Source organism: Vigna unguiculata, chromosome 11 (genome assembly GCF_037176805.1).
Source record: "Vigna unguiculata cultivar grain cowpea cultivar isolate G323 ecotype 2 chromosome 11, ASM3717680v1, whole genome shotgun sequence".
NCBI classification, from domain to species: Eukaryota; Viridiplantae; Streptophyta; class Magnoliopsida; order Fabales; family Fabaceae; genus Vigna; species Vigna unguiculata.
Genome location: NC_140802.1, coordinates 37,185,180 through 37,199,007, shown reverse-complemented (window position 1 = coordinate 37,199,007; position 13,828 = coordinate 37,185,180). Strand labels below are relative to the sequence as shown.

At 32.1% G+C, this 13,828-nt stretch overlaps 1 protein-coding gene across 1 annotated transcript; it reads right to left on the bottom strand.

The window, feature by feature from the left end:
* Positions 1-3,873: 3,873 nt before the first annotated feature.
* Positions 3,874-12,823, bottom strand: LOC114170040 (external alternative NAD(P)H-ubiquinone oxidoreductase B3, mitochondrial-like). Its single transcript, XM_028055507.2, has 10 exons — positions 12,544-12,823; positions 12,185-12,437; positions 11,840-12,046; positions 11,417-11,667; positions 10,929-11,148; positions 10,752-10,856; positions 5,249-5,509; positions 5,004-5,125; positions 4,573-4,692; positions 3,874-4,316 (listed from the first exon to the last, which is right to left on the bottom strand). Exons 1-10 carry the CDS (start codon positions 12,636-12,638, stop codon positions 4,229-4,231), a joined length of 1,722 nt encoding a protein of 573 aa, XP_027911308.1. The 5' UTR covers positions 12,639-12,823; the 3' UTR covers positions 3,874-4,228.
* Positions 12,824-13,828: the final 1,005 nt, after the last annotated feature.

Genomic DNA, 13,828 nt, shown 5'->3' with positions numbered 1-13,828 from the left:
AGAAAGAGAAATGACGTAAACATTGTAAGTTGTCGGATTTAACATCAGTTCGCTATGTATGACTCATCCATATCATATCACTGTGGATAAGTCTGCCACTTGTTAATGTTTTCCAATAATTTTTTTTCTAATAAATTAAAAGAGTACTCTATTTTTACCAATTAAATTTAAAATTATTAACTAAAGTGTAAAATTAAATATCTTATCAACTAATTAATTTATATGCTGACAAATCAATCCTTAGTTCATGTGTCAATGTGATATTTGGTGTAATGCATTTATTATTAACAAGTTTTCATTGTTTCGTTTGCTAACATTTAAAGTGTTTTTCATTCTAAAATACTATAAAGTTGTTTATGATTATTCTAAATAGCAAGATTTGTTGGTTTTTACCATATATACACATCTAATACATTAATTTTGAAAACAAAATATATTTATAAAACACACACATATATTTGTTATTTCTTGAAGACAATATTAGATTTGTGGCTATTTAGAGTATATGAGCTTCTTTGTATATTAAATTAGAGTGGATGAAAATTATTATAATATTTTATTATTTTTCTCGGGAAAAAAAATATTTAAACAGAACTTTTGGACTCTAACACAAAACTACAATAAAAATGTACAATTATAATATTTTATATGTCTTTTTATTATTTTTTTAATCAAAACTTTAATTTGGTTTTGATAACTTATAGTAAGTTTTTTAATATCATTTTCTGTTATTTCAGTTATTAAAGTAAAAACTAATTTTAAAATACTATAAATTTTTTATATTATTATATTTGTTGGATTAGAATTTGTAATTATTGGTAAGTTAAGAGTCATAGAACAAATTTTTTAACATTTTATGTTTTTCATTTGTTGTTTGATAAAGATGTCTAATATATTTTTTTGTGGGCATTAGAATATATATATATATATATATATATATATATATATATATATATATATAAACTTTTTAGTTTGGTGTGAATTATTATTTTTTGTGTTTATAAAAAACATAAAAAATATTTAAATTAAATATAAATAAAAGTAAAATATAATTATATAGGGAGAATCAAGTGTCTTCTTCTGTGTAAATCTTACACACATTTCATTTTGACATAAGAAAGGATGTAAGGTTCATATCATGTAAAAGAAATTGACCGATGAAGAATTTTGATTTTTGATTAATTGTATGGTGAGAGTAAAGTGACTAAGGAAAAGATGAAATATTGACCAAATAGGAAAAGAAGAATAAAATAGTTTTGGAAGGAATTAAATAACTTCATCTATGGTTGATTTTTCATGTAACATTAATTTATTGCATTTTAAACTATTTTACTTTTTAAGCATGTTATATTGATAAAGTAATTTAAGTTTATTAAATTTTAATTTTTTTACTTGAATATAACATTTTAAGTATCATTAAATATAAAAAAAAGTTTTAAATATTAATAATTTTAAAATATATAATTTCAGTTAAACCAAAATTTGTTTAAATTTTTTACTTAATTTTGACAGTTTTTTAATTGGTGACCTTAAAATTATTTCTAATTGATAATGTAGAATTGAATCATTTCTATCCACTATTAACAGGAAAACAAATTGCTGTAGAGTAAAATTTATTATCTTATTGTATTTATTGCTTAATTATATATTCTAAAACAATAGTCAATCTATTATATTATTAAAACAGACTTATTTTATCTCATTATCTTTCATAGTTCTATTTTTTTATTCCAATAGTTATATTTAATACTTCTTTCATTTCACTCTTTTATATTGTTTAATTTTTTTTATACTCTTTTATGTTGTTTAATTTTTTTTATAATTTTTTAAATTAATTATCATTTATTTGTTATTTTACTGTAATAAGGGAAACATAACCCAATGGGACATTGCGAACTGTACGCAAAAGAAAACACTCCTTAACATCACATATATTTATGAATATATTTTAAAAAATTATTATTATCTATTTAAATATGCAATAATTATAAAAGAATATAAAAGTATTTTACTTACTACTTTCTTAATACTTCATACATGTAAGGAAATATTAAACACTACAAAAATAAAACAGTTAAGATTTGTTAAATTGAATTTTGGTAAATTATAATTAGGAGATAATATATATATAGAGATGTAAAAAAATTCATATTTATAAATATATATAGATAAATACTTTTGTTAAATATTAATCTTTCAAAAATATACGTGAATACACGTAAAAGTCCGTGAACATTAAAAAAAATTATATATCTATATAATAAATATATGCACAAATATAAATATAAATACGAAACAATATTTATCCGACAAATAAAATATGTCTATCGGTCGTTAACATCTATATATCTATATGTGTCTTATCAAACAATGAGAGGGTCCCACCACAATCAAAACCACTCATGGGTTTAGCTGTATGGTATTCCATCACCCAAAACCACCTTACTCACATGTTTTACCGCTCTGCCCCTTGTTTCCTCTATATAGACACACAGATTAGTTTCCTAGTCCAACAACTTCAGACATGAGTTACTTGCTCCGCATCTGGATGTCCACCACCGCAATGGAAGAACCCACCGCCAAGAGTTGCAGAAGCTTATTCTCCGGCGGAGACTGTTCCAGAGGTGCCGGAGAGAGTGACGTGGCGGCTCGACGAGTTCAAGCAGATGAGTCTCTCAGAATAGTTATGTATTTCAGTTGCTGGAGTCAGGGATAGCATCTCTGTTTCGCATCTCACCAGATGTATTTGCATCTCTTTCTACTTTCTCATCTTGTAAATTCTAAGTTGTGCAGCAATTTAATGGAATTTAACTTTCCAATTATACTATGTGAAATTTTACAGAATTAAAATTGAAAATAATCACAAAAAACAAATAACCAAAACAAAATTAGGAATCACTAATGTAACTCCAAGATCAGGTATATTTGTTTCATTTCAAATTAATTCTGGTGAGATAATAATGCGGATTTTCTATGGATTAACATGATATTGAAAACATGACATCTGAGAATTGATATCACTGTCAACATTTTTGGATCAGAGTATTTATTATTGGCACACATAAGAATAGCTTTAATTGTACTTTTTTGTTTATTTTAATTCTTTCCTACTTATATTGTTTTTTTATATATATCTTAAACAATGTTTTTGTCTCTCTTTACCACATAACGGATTCAAAATTAAATACATTTATATTATTGAAAAGTGTTAGGATTTTTTATTTTTATTTTTATTTTTATTTTTATAAAATTTTATTAATTCATATATTAAAGAAATCTATGTTGGATGCACTGTAAATAAAGAAAAATTGAATAAAAAACTAGTAGATGTGATTATAGAAAATAGACAGATGTGATTTTATATTTTTTCTTTTTGAAAGGATTACGTTTGAGTGTAACTGTCTTCTATTTCATTCCTAAGCTAACTTTGCTGAGTAAATAAAGGGCATTTCTTGACATTGAGAAAGAGAAACTAAAATTTCACTATAATAAGTTGAGTATTGAATGTTTCAAAGTGTTGTTGAACCTAGATTCAAAGATGGGTCTAAATTAAATTAACCATGATTTTCAAAATAAAGTGATTTACATTGAAATTTGTCTTCTTCTTTTTTAATAAGAATCAAATATGCATTTTACGTATGGTTTGATAAAACATCATTCCTCATAGTCATAGTTACATATATGTTTGATGTGTTTTCAAGCGTTTTGTGTAATTCCTCTCAATTTGGATGCACTGTAATTTGCACTCAAACGAAAAACTAGGTAATCAAATACAATTCTCAGAACAAGAAAATAAGATAAATTAAACTAAAGTTGTCATATCAATAAGAATCACACTTCAACTTTTGGATACACTCTCCTTTGACATCTCTTGATAAAATATACATTTGATTCTTAACAAGAACAGCAACCTAGGAATATCTATTGCATTTCATGAGATGATTCAATAATGCATAGTTGTAATGAGAGATTCCTTATTTTATTTTGTGGATAGAGTTTCAGTATGTCTGGCAAAGTAGCAGCAAATAGGCTTTTCAGAAGTCCAAATTGATTTATTGCAGTCAATGTGGTCTTTAAAAAATAAGGTTGTTTATCAACAAAATTAGCATACAATAAGATAAGGACATGGAAACATGAAATTAAAATCCTGTTTTTTCTATATTTTTTAGTCCTCTGTGGTAAGGTTGGGATCATTTGCTCTGCTGTGCCTCTAGCATTGAATGAGATCTTAGATTTGACTTGAATCCCTACCAAACATGAATCTTCTTCCCCAGTCACCAACCACCAAAAACCTTGTTCTCCAGCTCACTTGTTTGCTGCATGTTTTTGAGAATAGTTAGAGGATGAAAGCATGCTAATACATCAGAATGTTTCCTCAGCTTGTTTTCAAAATTTTAATTAAGCTTCTAAAAAGTAAAGAAAAGTGTAACTGAGTCTTTGATTTTCTGTAATCTTTTTTATGTGCTGGTGGTTTCAAGCTATTATAAACTAAGAGTGGATACTTAATTGTAAAAACTTTACAACACCAAAACTCAATCACAATTTCTTTTAGTTTAAACCTTGAAAAATTACCTTGTATACACTGAATACCAGAGCCACTGGGTGCTCTGACCAATTGAAATCCAATCTCCTGGAAGCTGAGCTGCAGTTTGTTCTCCTCCTAGTGGAGCAAATTGTCCTAAATGCTTGTACCTTTCAATAAATAAATCATGGGAAATGAAGAATTAGCCCTGAAGCTTTTAGTTACAAATGCACCATTTTGGTTACACCAGGAAAGATTAACTAACTGATTAACCATTGTTTATTTTGTGGTAGAATTACAGACACATTAGTTTCATTAAGAGATTATATATATGTAACTTGTTCGACTCATATAAAAGATTAACATCATTTTAACTTAAAATCTCATTGTACTTAATGTAAAACTTAGACTCATACTTGAATTATTTTCGCCAAAATAGAAACCATAATGATCTTAAACCATATAATAATTTCTTCCATACCTGAAGGGACGGAATCGATGGCGACCAACTCCTCTGAACCTGAGAGGGCCTTCAGGATACCTCTCACACAACTCCATGCGGTTGAAACAGTCTGCAAGATACACTCCTTGCTGTGCAGCTACCTATAGTGATTCAAAGTTGGAAGTCATCACAAAGCACAAGTAATAAGATAACCCTTTTGAAAAGGAAAAGTTTCAACTTATGAAGCATAATTGAGAAGTAGTGTTTGCTGTATGCACTTGTACCTGAGCTGTGGCAGGAAGATTTTTCATCTGAGAGTCTACTTTGGAAAGGGCTTCTTTGAAGTATTCAATGTCCACTGTAATGCCGCTTTCTTGAGATTTCTTTAGCAAGCTGGCCATGTCTTTCATTTGGTTCTTCTTTAAATAAATTTCCACTTGAGGGTACCTTTCAATAATGTCATCAACAACGTCTTTAAATTCTTTAAGATCTAATTTTCCAGAATTGTTCTTGTCAGCCTTGCTAAATATCACGGCTATATCTTCCTGGTAAAACCATGCCACGCAAAACTGTTATGCTACAACTTAAAGAAGTAACAGATCTATTGAAGTAGAATGCAAATTCTAGAACAATCTAGAAAAATATAAGATAGAGTAATTGAAATGTAAAGAAACTTCTAGAGTATTGGAGAAAAGCTTAGGATAGAGAGAAAAATCAAGAACATTCAACTATATAGAAAAATCTAGAAGTATTTGCATTAGTTCTAGCTAGAAGTTTCTAGAATAATCTATGGGTCTAAAAATACCCATGTATCCTACCATTTTGTAATATGAAGAACAACTAACACAATATCCAATACAACTACTCTCAACTACAAAATACACTTCTCCAACTACTACTTTCACACTCTACTATCCACACATTTTCTCTATCCCTTCAACTATCCCTTTAACAACCTTAAAATACTAACAGTGGTACCAGAGCTACGTTCGATCATTTATTGGGCGTAGAAAAATTATTCTATTACTTCCAAAACCTTCCTTTTATACTTCCAAAAGAAGAGAGTTTTTTCTCTTAACCTATGGCTTCTAACATTGTTCACTTTTCTTCAGTCCCCCTATCAATTTTTACCGGTGAAAATTTTGACCTCTGGAAACTCAAACTAAAGACATATTTTATCTCACAAAAATTGTGGGATATTATTCAATCTGGTTATACAAAACCAGATAATATTGAGACTCTATCTGAGGAGGAACGAAAAAAGCTAGAAGATTCTGAACAAAAGGATGCCCAAGCATTGTTTGTTCTTCAACAAGCTGTTGGAGAAACTATTGCCAAGAGGATCATGGATGCAGAAACTGCAAAAAGGGCATGGAATATTTTGGAGGAAGAATTTGAAGGCAATGAACAGGTACGCTTCGTTAAACTGCACTATCTAAGAAAAGAATTTGAGACCATCAGAATGAAGGAATCTGAGACCATTGAAGAATACTATGGAAGAATAAAAGAAATAGTGAATAAAATGAAGTTATATGGAAAAGAAATTAAGAAAAAAAGAGTGGTAGAAAAAATTCTTATCACTCTCACAGAAAAATATGATTCCATAGTAGCTTCCATAGAAACTTCCTCGGATCCATCTTCTCTATCGATAAGTAAACTAGTTGGTCTCCTTGGAGCGCACGAAGCAAGATTAAATAATCGTGCTGATACAAATTCAGTCGAAAATGCCTTCCAATCAAAGCTCAAATTACAACCCAAAAGGAGAGAAGAAGAAGAAAAGAAAAATATTGAAGAATATTCTGGAAGCAAAGATTCTAGAAATTTCTCTGGAAGCAAGAAAGATAAATATCCTCCGTGTGGCATTTGCAATAAGTCAAGTCATGCAGAAAAAGACTGTTGGCATCGTGGGAAGCCAATATGTCATTATTGCAAGAAGCCTGGACATGTGGAGAAATATTGTCGTAATAAAAATAAGCATCAAGCAAACTTTGCTAAAGAACATAATCAGGAGTAACATTTATTCTATGCCAATCAAGAATCTCATAGTGGAGAAGGAAACTGGTACTTGGACAGTGGATACAGCAATCACATGGCCAAAGATCAAAGTATCTTCAAAGACATTGATAAATCTGTCAATGTCAAAGTTCGTCTTGGAAATGGCGCCACAGTGGAGTCTCAAGGCAAAGGAACTGTCATGGTGGAGAAAGAAAGGTACGAAATTCATCAAGGACGTTTTACTAGTTCCCAATCTTAAAGAAAATCTTTTAAGTATTGGCCAAATGATGGAGAATGGGTATTCTCTTCACTTTGAGAAAGATACATGCAAAATTTATGACAGTAGAAGGTTAGAAATTGGTGAAGTAAAAATGGAGAAGAGAAATAGAAGTTTTCCCATAAGCTTCAAACCTGGAACTAATATTACCATGAAGGCGGAAGTTGATGACTCATGGCTTTGGCATAGAAGATTTGGCCACTTCAACACACATGCCTTAAAGCTTCTATATCAGAAAAACATGATGAGGGATCTTCCTTACTTGAAGGAGAACAATGAATCATGCGAAGGATGTCTTCTCAGTAAGCAACACCGATTACCATTCTCAACAGACAAAGCATGGAGAGCAAAAGACTTACTAGAATTAATCCACACCGATGTTTGTGGACCGATGAGGACGCCTTCACATCACAACAACAGGTACTTCATCCTCTTCATTGATGACTTCTCTAGAATGACATGGGTCTATTTCTTAAAGGCAAAGTCAGAAGTCTTTGGAATATTCAAGAAATTCAAGGCTCTTGTCGAGAAACAAAGTGGAAAACAGATAAAAGTACTTAGAAGTGATCATGGAAAAGAGTACACATCTCGTGAGTTTGACAAATTCTGCGAAGATGAAGGCATAGAACGACAACTTACAGTCGCATATACTCCACAACAAAATGGTGTTTCAGAGAGAAAGAATTGCACAGTCATGGAGATGGCGAGATCAATGCTGAAGGAGAAAGGACTACCAAATACATTCTGGGCAGAAGCAGTCTACACTGCTGTCTACCTACTCAATAGATGTCCTACTAAAGCAGTCCAAGACAAAACTCCAATCGAAGCCTGGAGCGGTAAGAAACCATCAGCTAAACATCTAAGAGTATTTGGATCTGTTTGCTATATTCATGTTCCAGACCAAAAGAGACACAAACTAGAAGACAAGACCATACGAGGCATCTTCTTGGGTTATAGTACACAATCCAAAGGCTACAGAGTCTATAATCTTCAAACAAAGAAGCTAACTATTAGCAGAGACATTGAAGTAGATGAAAGTGCTACTTGGAACTGGGAAGAGGAACAAATTGAGAGGAAGACAATATACATGCCCAACAATCAACCAACTACAAGCCAAGAAGATAACAATCAAGATACCATTATAACTCCAGAATCTCCTGCAACTCCAACATCAATTCAAGATCAAGAAGAATCATCGCCTGAATCCACTCCGAGACGAATCAGATCTCTAACAGACATCTATGAATCTTGCAACTTGGCCATACTAGAGCCTAGAACCTTTGAAGAGGCCGCAAAACAAGAAGAATGGGTCAAGGCAATGAAAGAAGAGATAAAGACAATAGAGAAAAATAACACTTGGGAGCTAGCAGACTTTCCAAAAGATAAAGATATCATCGGAGTTAAGTGGGTCTTCAAGACAAAGTTAAACCCTAATGGTACCATACACAAACACAAGGCAAGGTTGGTAGCTAAGGGTTATTCACAACAACCTGGAGTAGACTACAATGAGACATTTGCTCCAGTTGCTCGACTAGACACAATAAGAACTCTAATAGCCCTTGCAGCACAAAAAGGATGGAGCATCTACCAATTAGACGTCAAGTCTGCATTCCTCAATGGTGTTCTTGAAGAAGAGATCTATATAGAGCAACCACCAGGATTTGTGGTTAAAGGCCAAGAAGCCAAAGTGTTGAGATTAAAGAAAGCTTTATATGGCCTGAAACAAGCTCCTCGTGCATGGTACAGCAGAATCGATCAATATTTCACCAATCAAGGATTCAGGAGGAGCAAGAGTGAGCTTACACTATACATCAAGACACAAGGTCAGCATACTCTTTTACTCTCTCTATATGTAGATGATCTTATTTATACCGGAACCAACACAAAGATGTTGATGGGGTTTAAAGAAGATATGATGAAGACCTTTGAGATGACTGATCTTGGCTTGATGAGTTATTTCCTCGGCATAGAGGTAAGTCAAAGAGATGATGGAATATTCATCTCACAAAAGAAATATACAGAATATTTGCTGAAGAAATTTAAGATGTACGGGTGCAAACTTGTAAGCACACCGCTAGTGACGAATGAGAAACTACAAAAGTTGGATGGAGCACCAGAAGCCGATGCATCTCGATACAGGAGTCTAGTTGGAAGTCTACTTTATCTGACGGCTACACAACCAGATATCATGTTCGCTACATGTCTCTTATCAAGATTCATGCAAAATCCAAGCCAAATACATCTTGGCGTAGGCAAAAGAATTTTAAGATATCTACAAGGAACCAAAGAGCACGGTATATGGTACAAATCCACAGGCAATCCAACATTGCTTGGTTATACTGATAGTGATTGGGCAGGGTCAGTGGACGACATGAAGAGCACGTTAGGCTATGCTTTCTCACTTGGATCAGGAATATTCTCTTGGGCGTCAAAGAAGCAAGCCACAATTGCCCAATCAATCGCTGAAGCAGAATATGTGGCAGCCGCTGAAGCAACAAGTCAGGCTATATGGCTTCGAAGAATACTCAAAGATATGGGAGAAAAACAAAGTGGCCCTACTACAATTAATTGTGACAATAAATCAACCATTGCAATGACAAAGAATCCTGTGCATCACAACAGAACAAAACATATAGCAATTAAATACCACTTCATCAGAGAAGCAGAAACAAATATGAAGATACGACTTGAGTACTTCCCGACAGAAGATCAAATTGCAGATATCTTCACAAAGGCCTTACCAAGACCAAGATTTGAACTACTACGCGCTATGCTTGGAGTTACCGAATTTGCATCAAGGAGGAGTATTGAAGTAGAATGCAAATTCTAGAACAATCTAGAAAAATATAAGATAGAGTAATTGAAATGTAAAGAAACTTCTAGAGTATTGGAGAAAAGCCTAGGATAGAAAGAAAAATCAAGAACATTCAACTATGTAGAAAAATCTAGAAGTATTTGCATTAGTTCTAGCTAGAAGTTTCTAGAATAATCTATGGGTCTATAAATACCCATGTATCCTACCATTTTGTAATATGAAGAACAACTAACACAATATCCAATACAACTACTCTCAACTACAAAATACACTTCTCCAACTACTACTTTCACACTCTACTATCCACACATTTTCTCTATCCCTTCAACTATCCCTTTAACAACCTTAAAATACTAACAAGATCACTGCAGCACCATATAATGTGTTGTTAAAATGTCAATGATTTTCAGCAGAAGTAGTATGCAATGGTTGATATCAGTAATACTGCAAAACCTTAAGACAATAGATTTATGAATTTTCATCTTCATATGATGCTCAACTTTCTCATTTTTACTTCATATAAAACTTAGACTCACACTTTGGTTCCTAACCGGTGATCTTATCTGATATAAAACATTTTTACTTGCACTTGCATACGAGAAACAAAATGTGGTAGCTACTACAATCACATCATATTATAGGAATGAAAGAGCACAAACTAGAAAACTTGTAGAATGAACAATGCATAGATTACACCTACCATAACCATACGTTGATTTATAGTGGCACAATCACCAAGAGCATAGATGTTGTCAGATCCTTCCACCCTTAGCCATTCATCAGTGACCAATGCACGTCTGTTAATCTGTCACAGAAATAATTCAAAGCTTGCAAAAATTGAACAGTAGCAAATTTTGTGAGAAACAAAGAAACAAACCTGGCCAAGCTGTTTCATAAATTCAACTATTTCAGGGCGAGCACCAATACCAGTTGACCAAACTACCATTCCGTGAGGCATGGTAACAATTTCACCAGTTGACCTTTCTTTGGAAGTGATTTCGTTTTCACCAACTTTCACAACCATAGATCCCAACTTCACATTAATGCCATCTCTGGCAAACTTATGTTCAGCAAATTCAGTAATTCTCTGGTCAAACCTGCAATGAACCAAGAAATTACATCACAGTCTCACATTCAAAAACAAAAGGGGATGCTCTTAAAAGTGACTTTAGTGTTATTCTTAAAGGTAGAATTGAAGTTGCACTTCCATCATTTACCTGATGAATGATTTACATTAAAGTTCAGCACAGATTACTAAGGCAAAATTCTTATTCTGATAGAAGGAAAACTCTAGAAGAATTTTTAAAATTGTATCTAGGTTTTAACCTTTTCTTCATATGCTAATAAAGAAAAAAAATACATTACATGTTTAGAATATGATCGCCTGCCTCCAAGAGAGTAATATTCACATACTGTTCAAGTTCAGGATATAAATAAGCCAGATCTTCATGAACAAAGTCATGAAGTTCAGCAGAAAATTCTACCCCAGTTGGACCACCACCAACAACTACAAAACTCAGAAGCTTTTTCTTCTCTTCCACTGGTAAACTAGGAAGGCTAGCCCTTTCAAAAAGTTCAACCACTTTCCGACGGATTTTTAGAGCTTCATCCACTTCCTTCAAAGAGAATCAGGAGGAGTAATTCAGTTTGCACATCTTCTAATTAATATACATTTCTCAGATACTTTTGTGACTGGTTTAAGTCCAACAATAATAAAAGATTACCATGGTGAAACTTCTACTTAATAATATAATTATGAAATAAATTGGATGTTTAAAAGATATATACCTTAAGGAAATGGGCGTGTTCTTCAACACCAGGTGTGTTGAAGGTATTAGAACGACCTCCCATAGCTATTACCAGGTAATCATAATCAATGGAAAATTCTTCTCGTTCACCAGAATTTTTTTCTTTAACAGCACGACAAAAAACTTTGTTGTTCTTTTGATCGATCTTGTAGCATTCAGCTTCACTAAAATTAATATTTACACCGCTCTGTTGAACAGTGTTTTCCTTGTAAGTGTACATACAAATATAATTCGAAAGCTGAAACATTACGCACTACTAGTTATAATAACATGTAAATTTTGTTCTTGTTTAAATAAGAGAGAAGATAGTTGATGGAGAAGGTACAGTGCGAGTGATACTGCGAATGGGTTCAACGACGCTCCTTGCTTCCACTGTGCCACAGGTTACACTCGGTAGCAATGGAGTGAATGCAAAATAGTTACGTGGTGAAACCACATGAATATCATAGGAGTTGCTCTTCATATTTTTCAGAAAACTGGTTCCAGCCCAACCAGTTCCAAGCACCACCACCTTCTTCTTTGGAGGTTCATTGCCATATTCTGGTTTTGCATCGCAAAATGCCACTGCTCCTCCTCCACTGCAACGCAATGCAGAAAGTGATTAACATAAAAAATTAATTAATAAATCAAACACATTGTGAAAAAATGGCAAGAACGTAAAGTATGAGATTTTATGAGTTAAACCTGATGACAGTGCAAACAAGAATAGACTTGGACCATGATGGATACTCATTGAAAACCCTCGAGGCTGTGTGAAAGAATCTGGAAGACCAACGCATTGTGAAACTCCTAGCTAGAGAGTTAATTTGTCTTCTTAAGTGCTTGTTTCTATGTCAATTTTGTTTTCTTTTTTGGTTACTTCTGCATGCTATGTTTGTAAGAAAAATGAGAAAAACATGTGCTAGAAAATGGGTAGAGTGACAGATTTTTCAGGTACAGTTTTGAACACTAGCCCATGATCAAAGTTGTTGCTGCATGAAATTGCATTTTCTTATGTTGACTGGTTAAATCAAGGGAAATAATACACCTGCCATGTTGTTCGAGGAATAGATCTGCACTTTGAAAAAATGCATGGCCAATCATTATAGTTGAATTACAAAATGATCCGCGAATTATGCTGTCAAACCAAAGTTCTCATAATCTCATTGTTATTGTTCACTCATTTTTACACATCATCTTTCTGTCTTTTTGCCATACATTTTTCAACGTGTACAAGTGATTGATTTAATTTTGAAATGGAATTATTTGTTTTAAAGCTATGAATTAAAAACTGTTTTTTTCCTTGTGAAGATGATACGAAGTGGGGAAATATCATGACAATGCTAAATTTGTATGATTCTCGATGACAGTACACGTAAACGATTATATTATCAAGATGAGTCATTGTTTTTTATATTTCTTATAAAGTTTTTATGAATACATTTATATCAAAAATTAAAATATTACTTTTAACTTAAAATATAAAATAATTATTATGAATTAATAGTTATTTATTGATTTAATACAGTTATTTATATGATTATTATGATTAATACTCATATAATTAATTATTAATTACTTTTTATATAAATATTTATATTAATTTGATTTATATCCTTCATGATTATTTATGATTCCATGTTATATTTATAAATAAAACTTTTACTATGAATAATAAGACATACAACAAAATTATTCCTCATTCTTTTATTTTTTTTTATTCTTTCTTTCCTTCTCTTTTCTATTACTAACTTTATTTTATAACAATAATAAATTTATAGATATTTTTTATTTATTAGTCCACCGTCAAATTGTTACTGCATGAAAATTCATTTTCTTATGTTTAAATCAAAAGGAAATAGTACACTTGCCATTAGATCTGTGTTTCCTTCTAATTATGTACGAAGAAAAGGCTCGAAAAGGATCCGATCCAAATCCACATACATACTTACGTAAAATGGAAGCAGTAAACAGAAACACTCAACGAAAA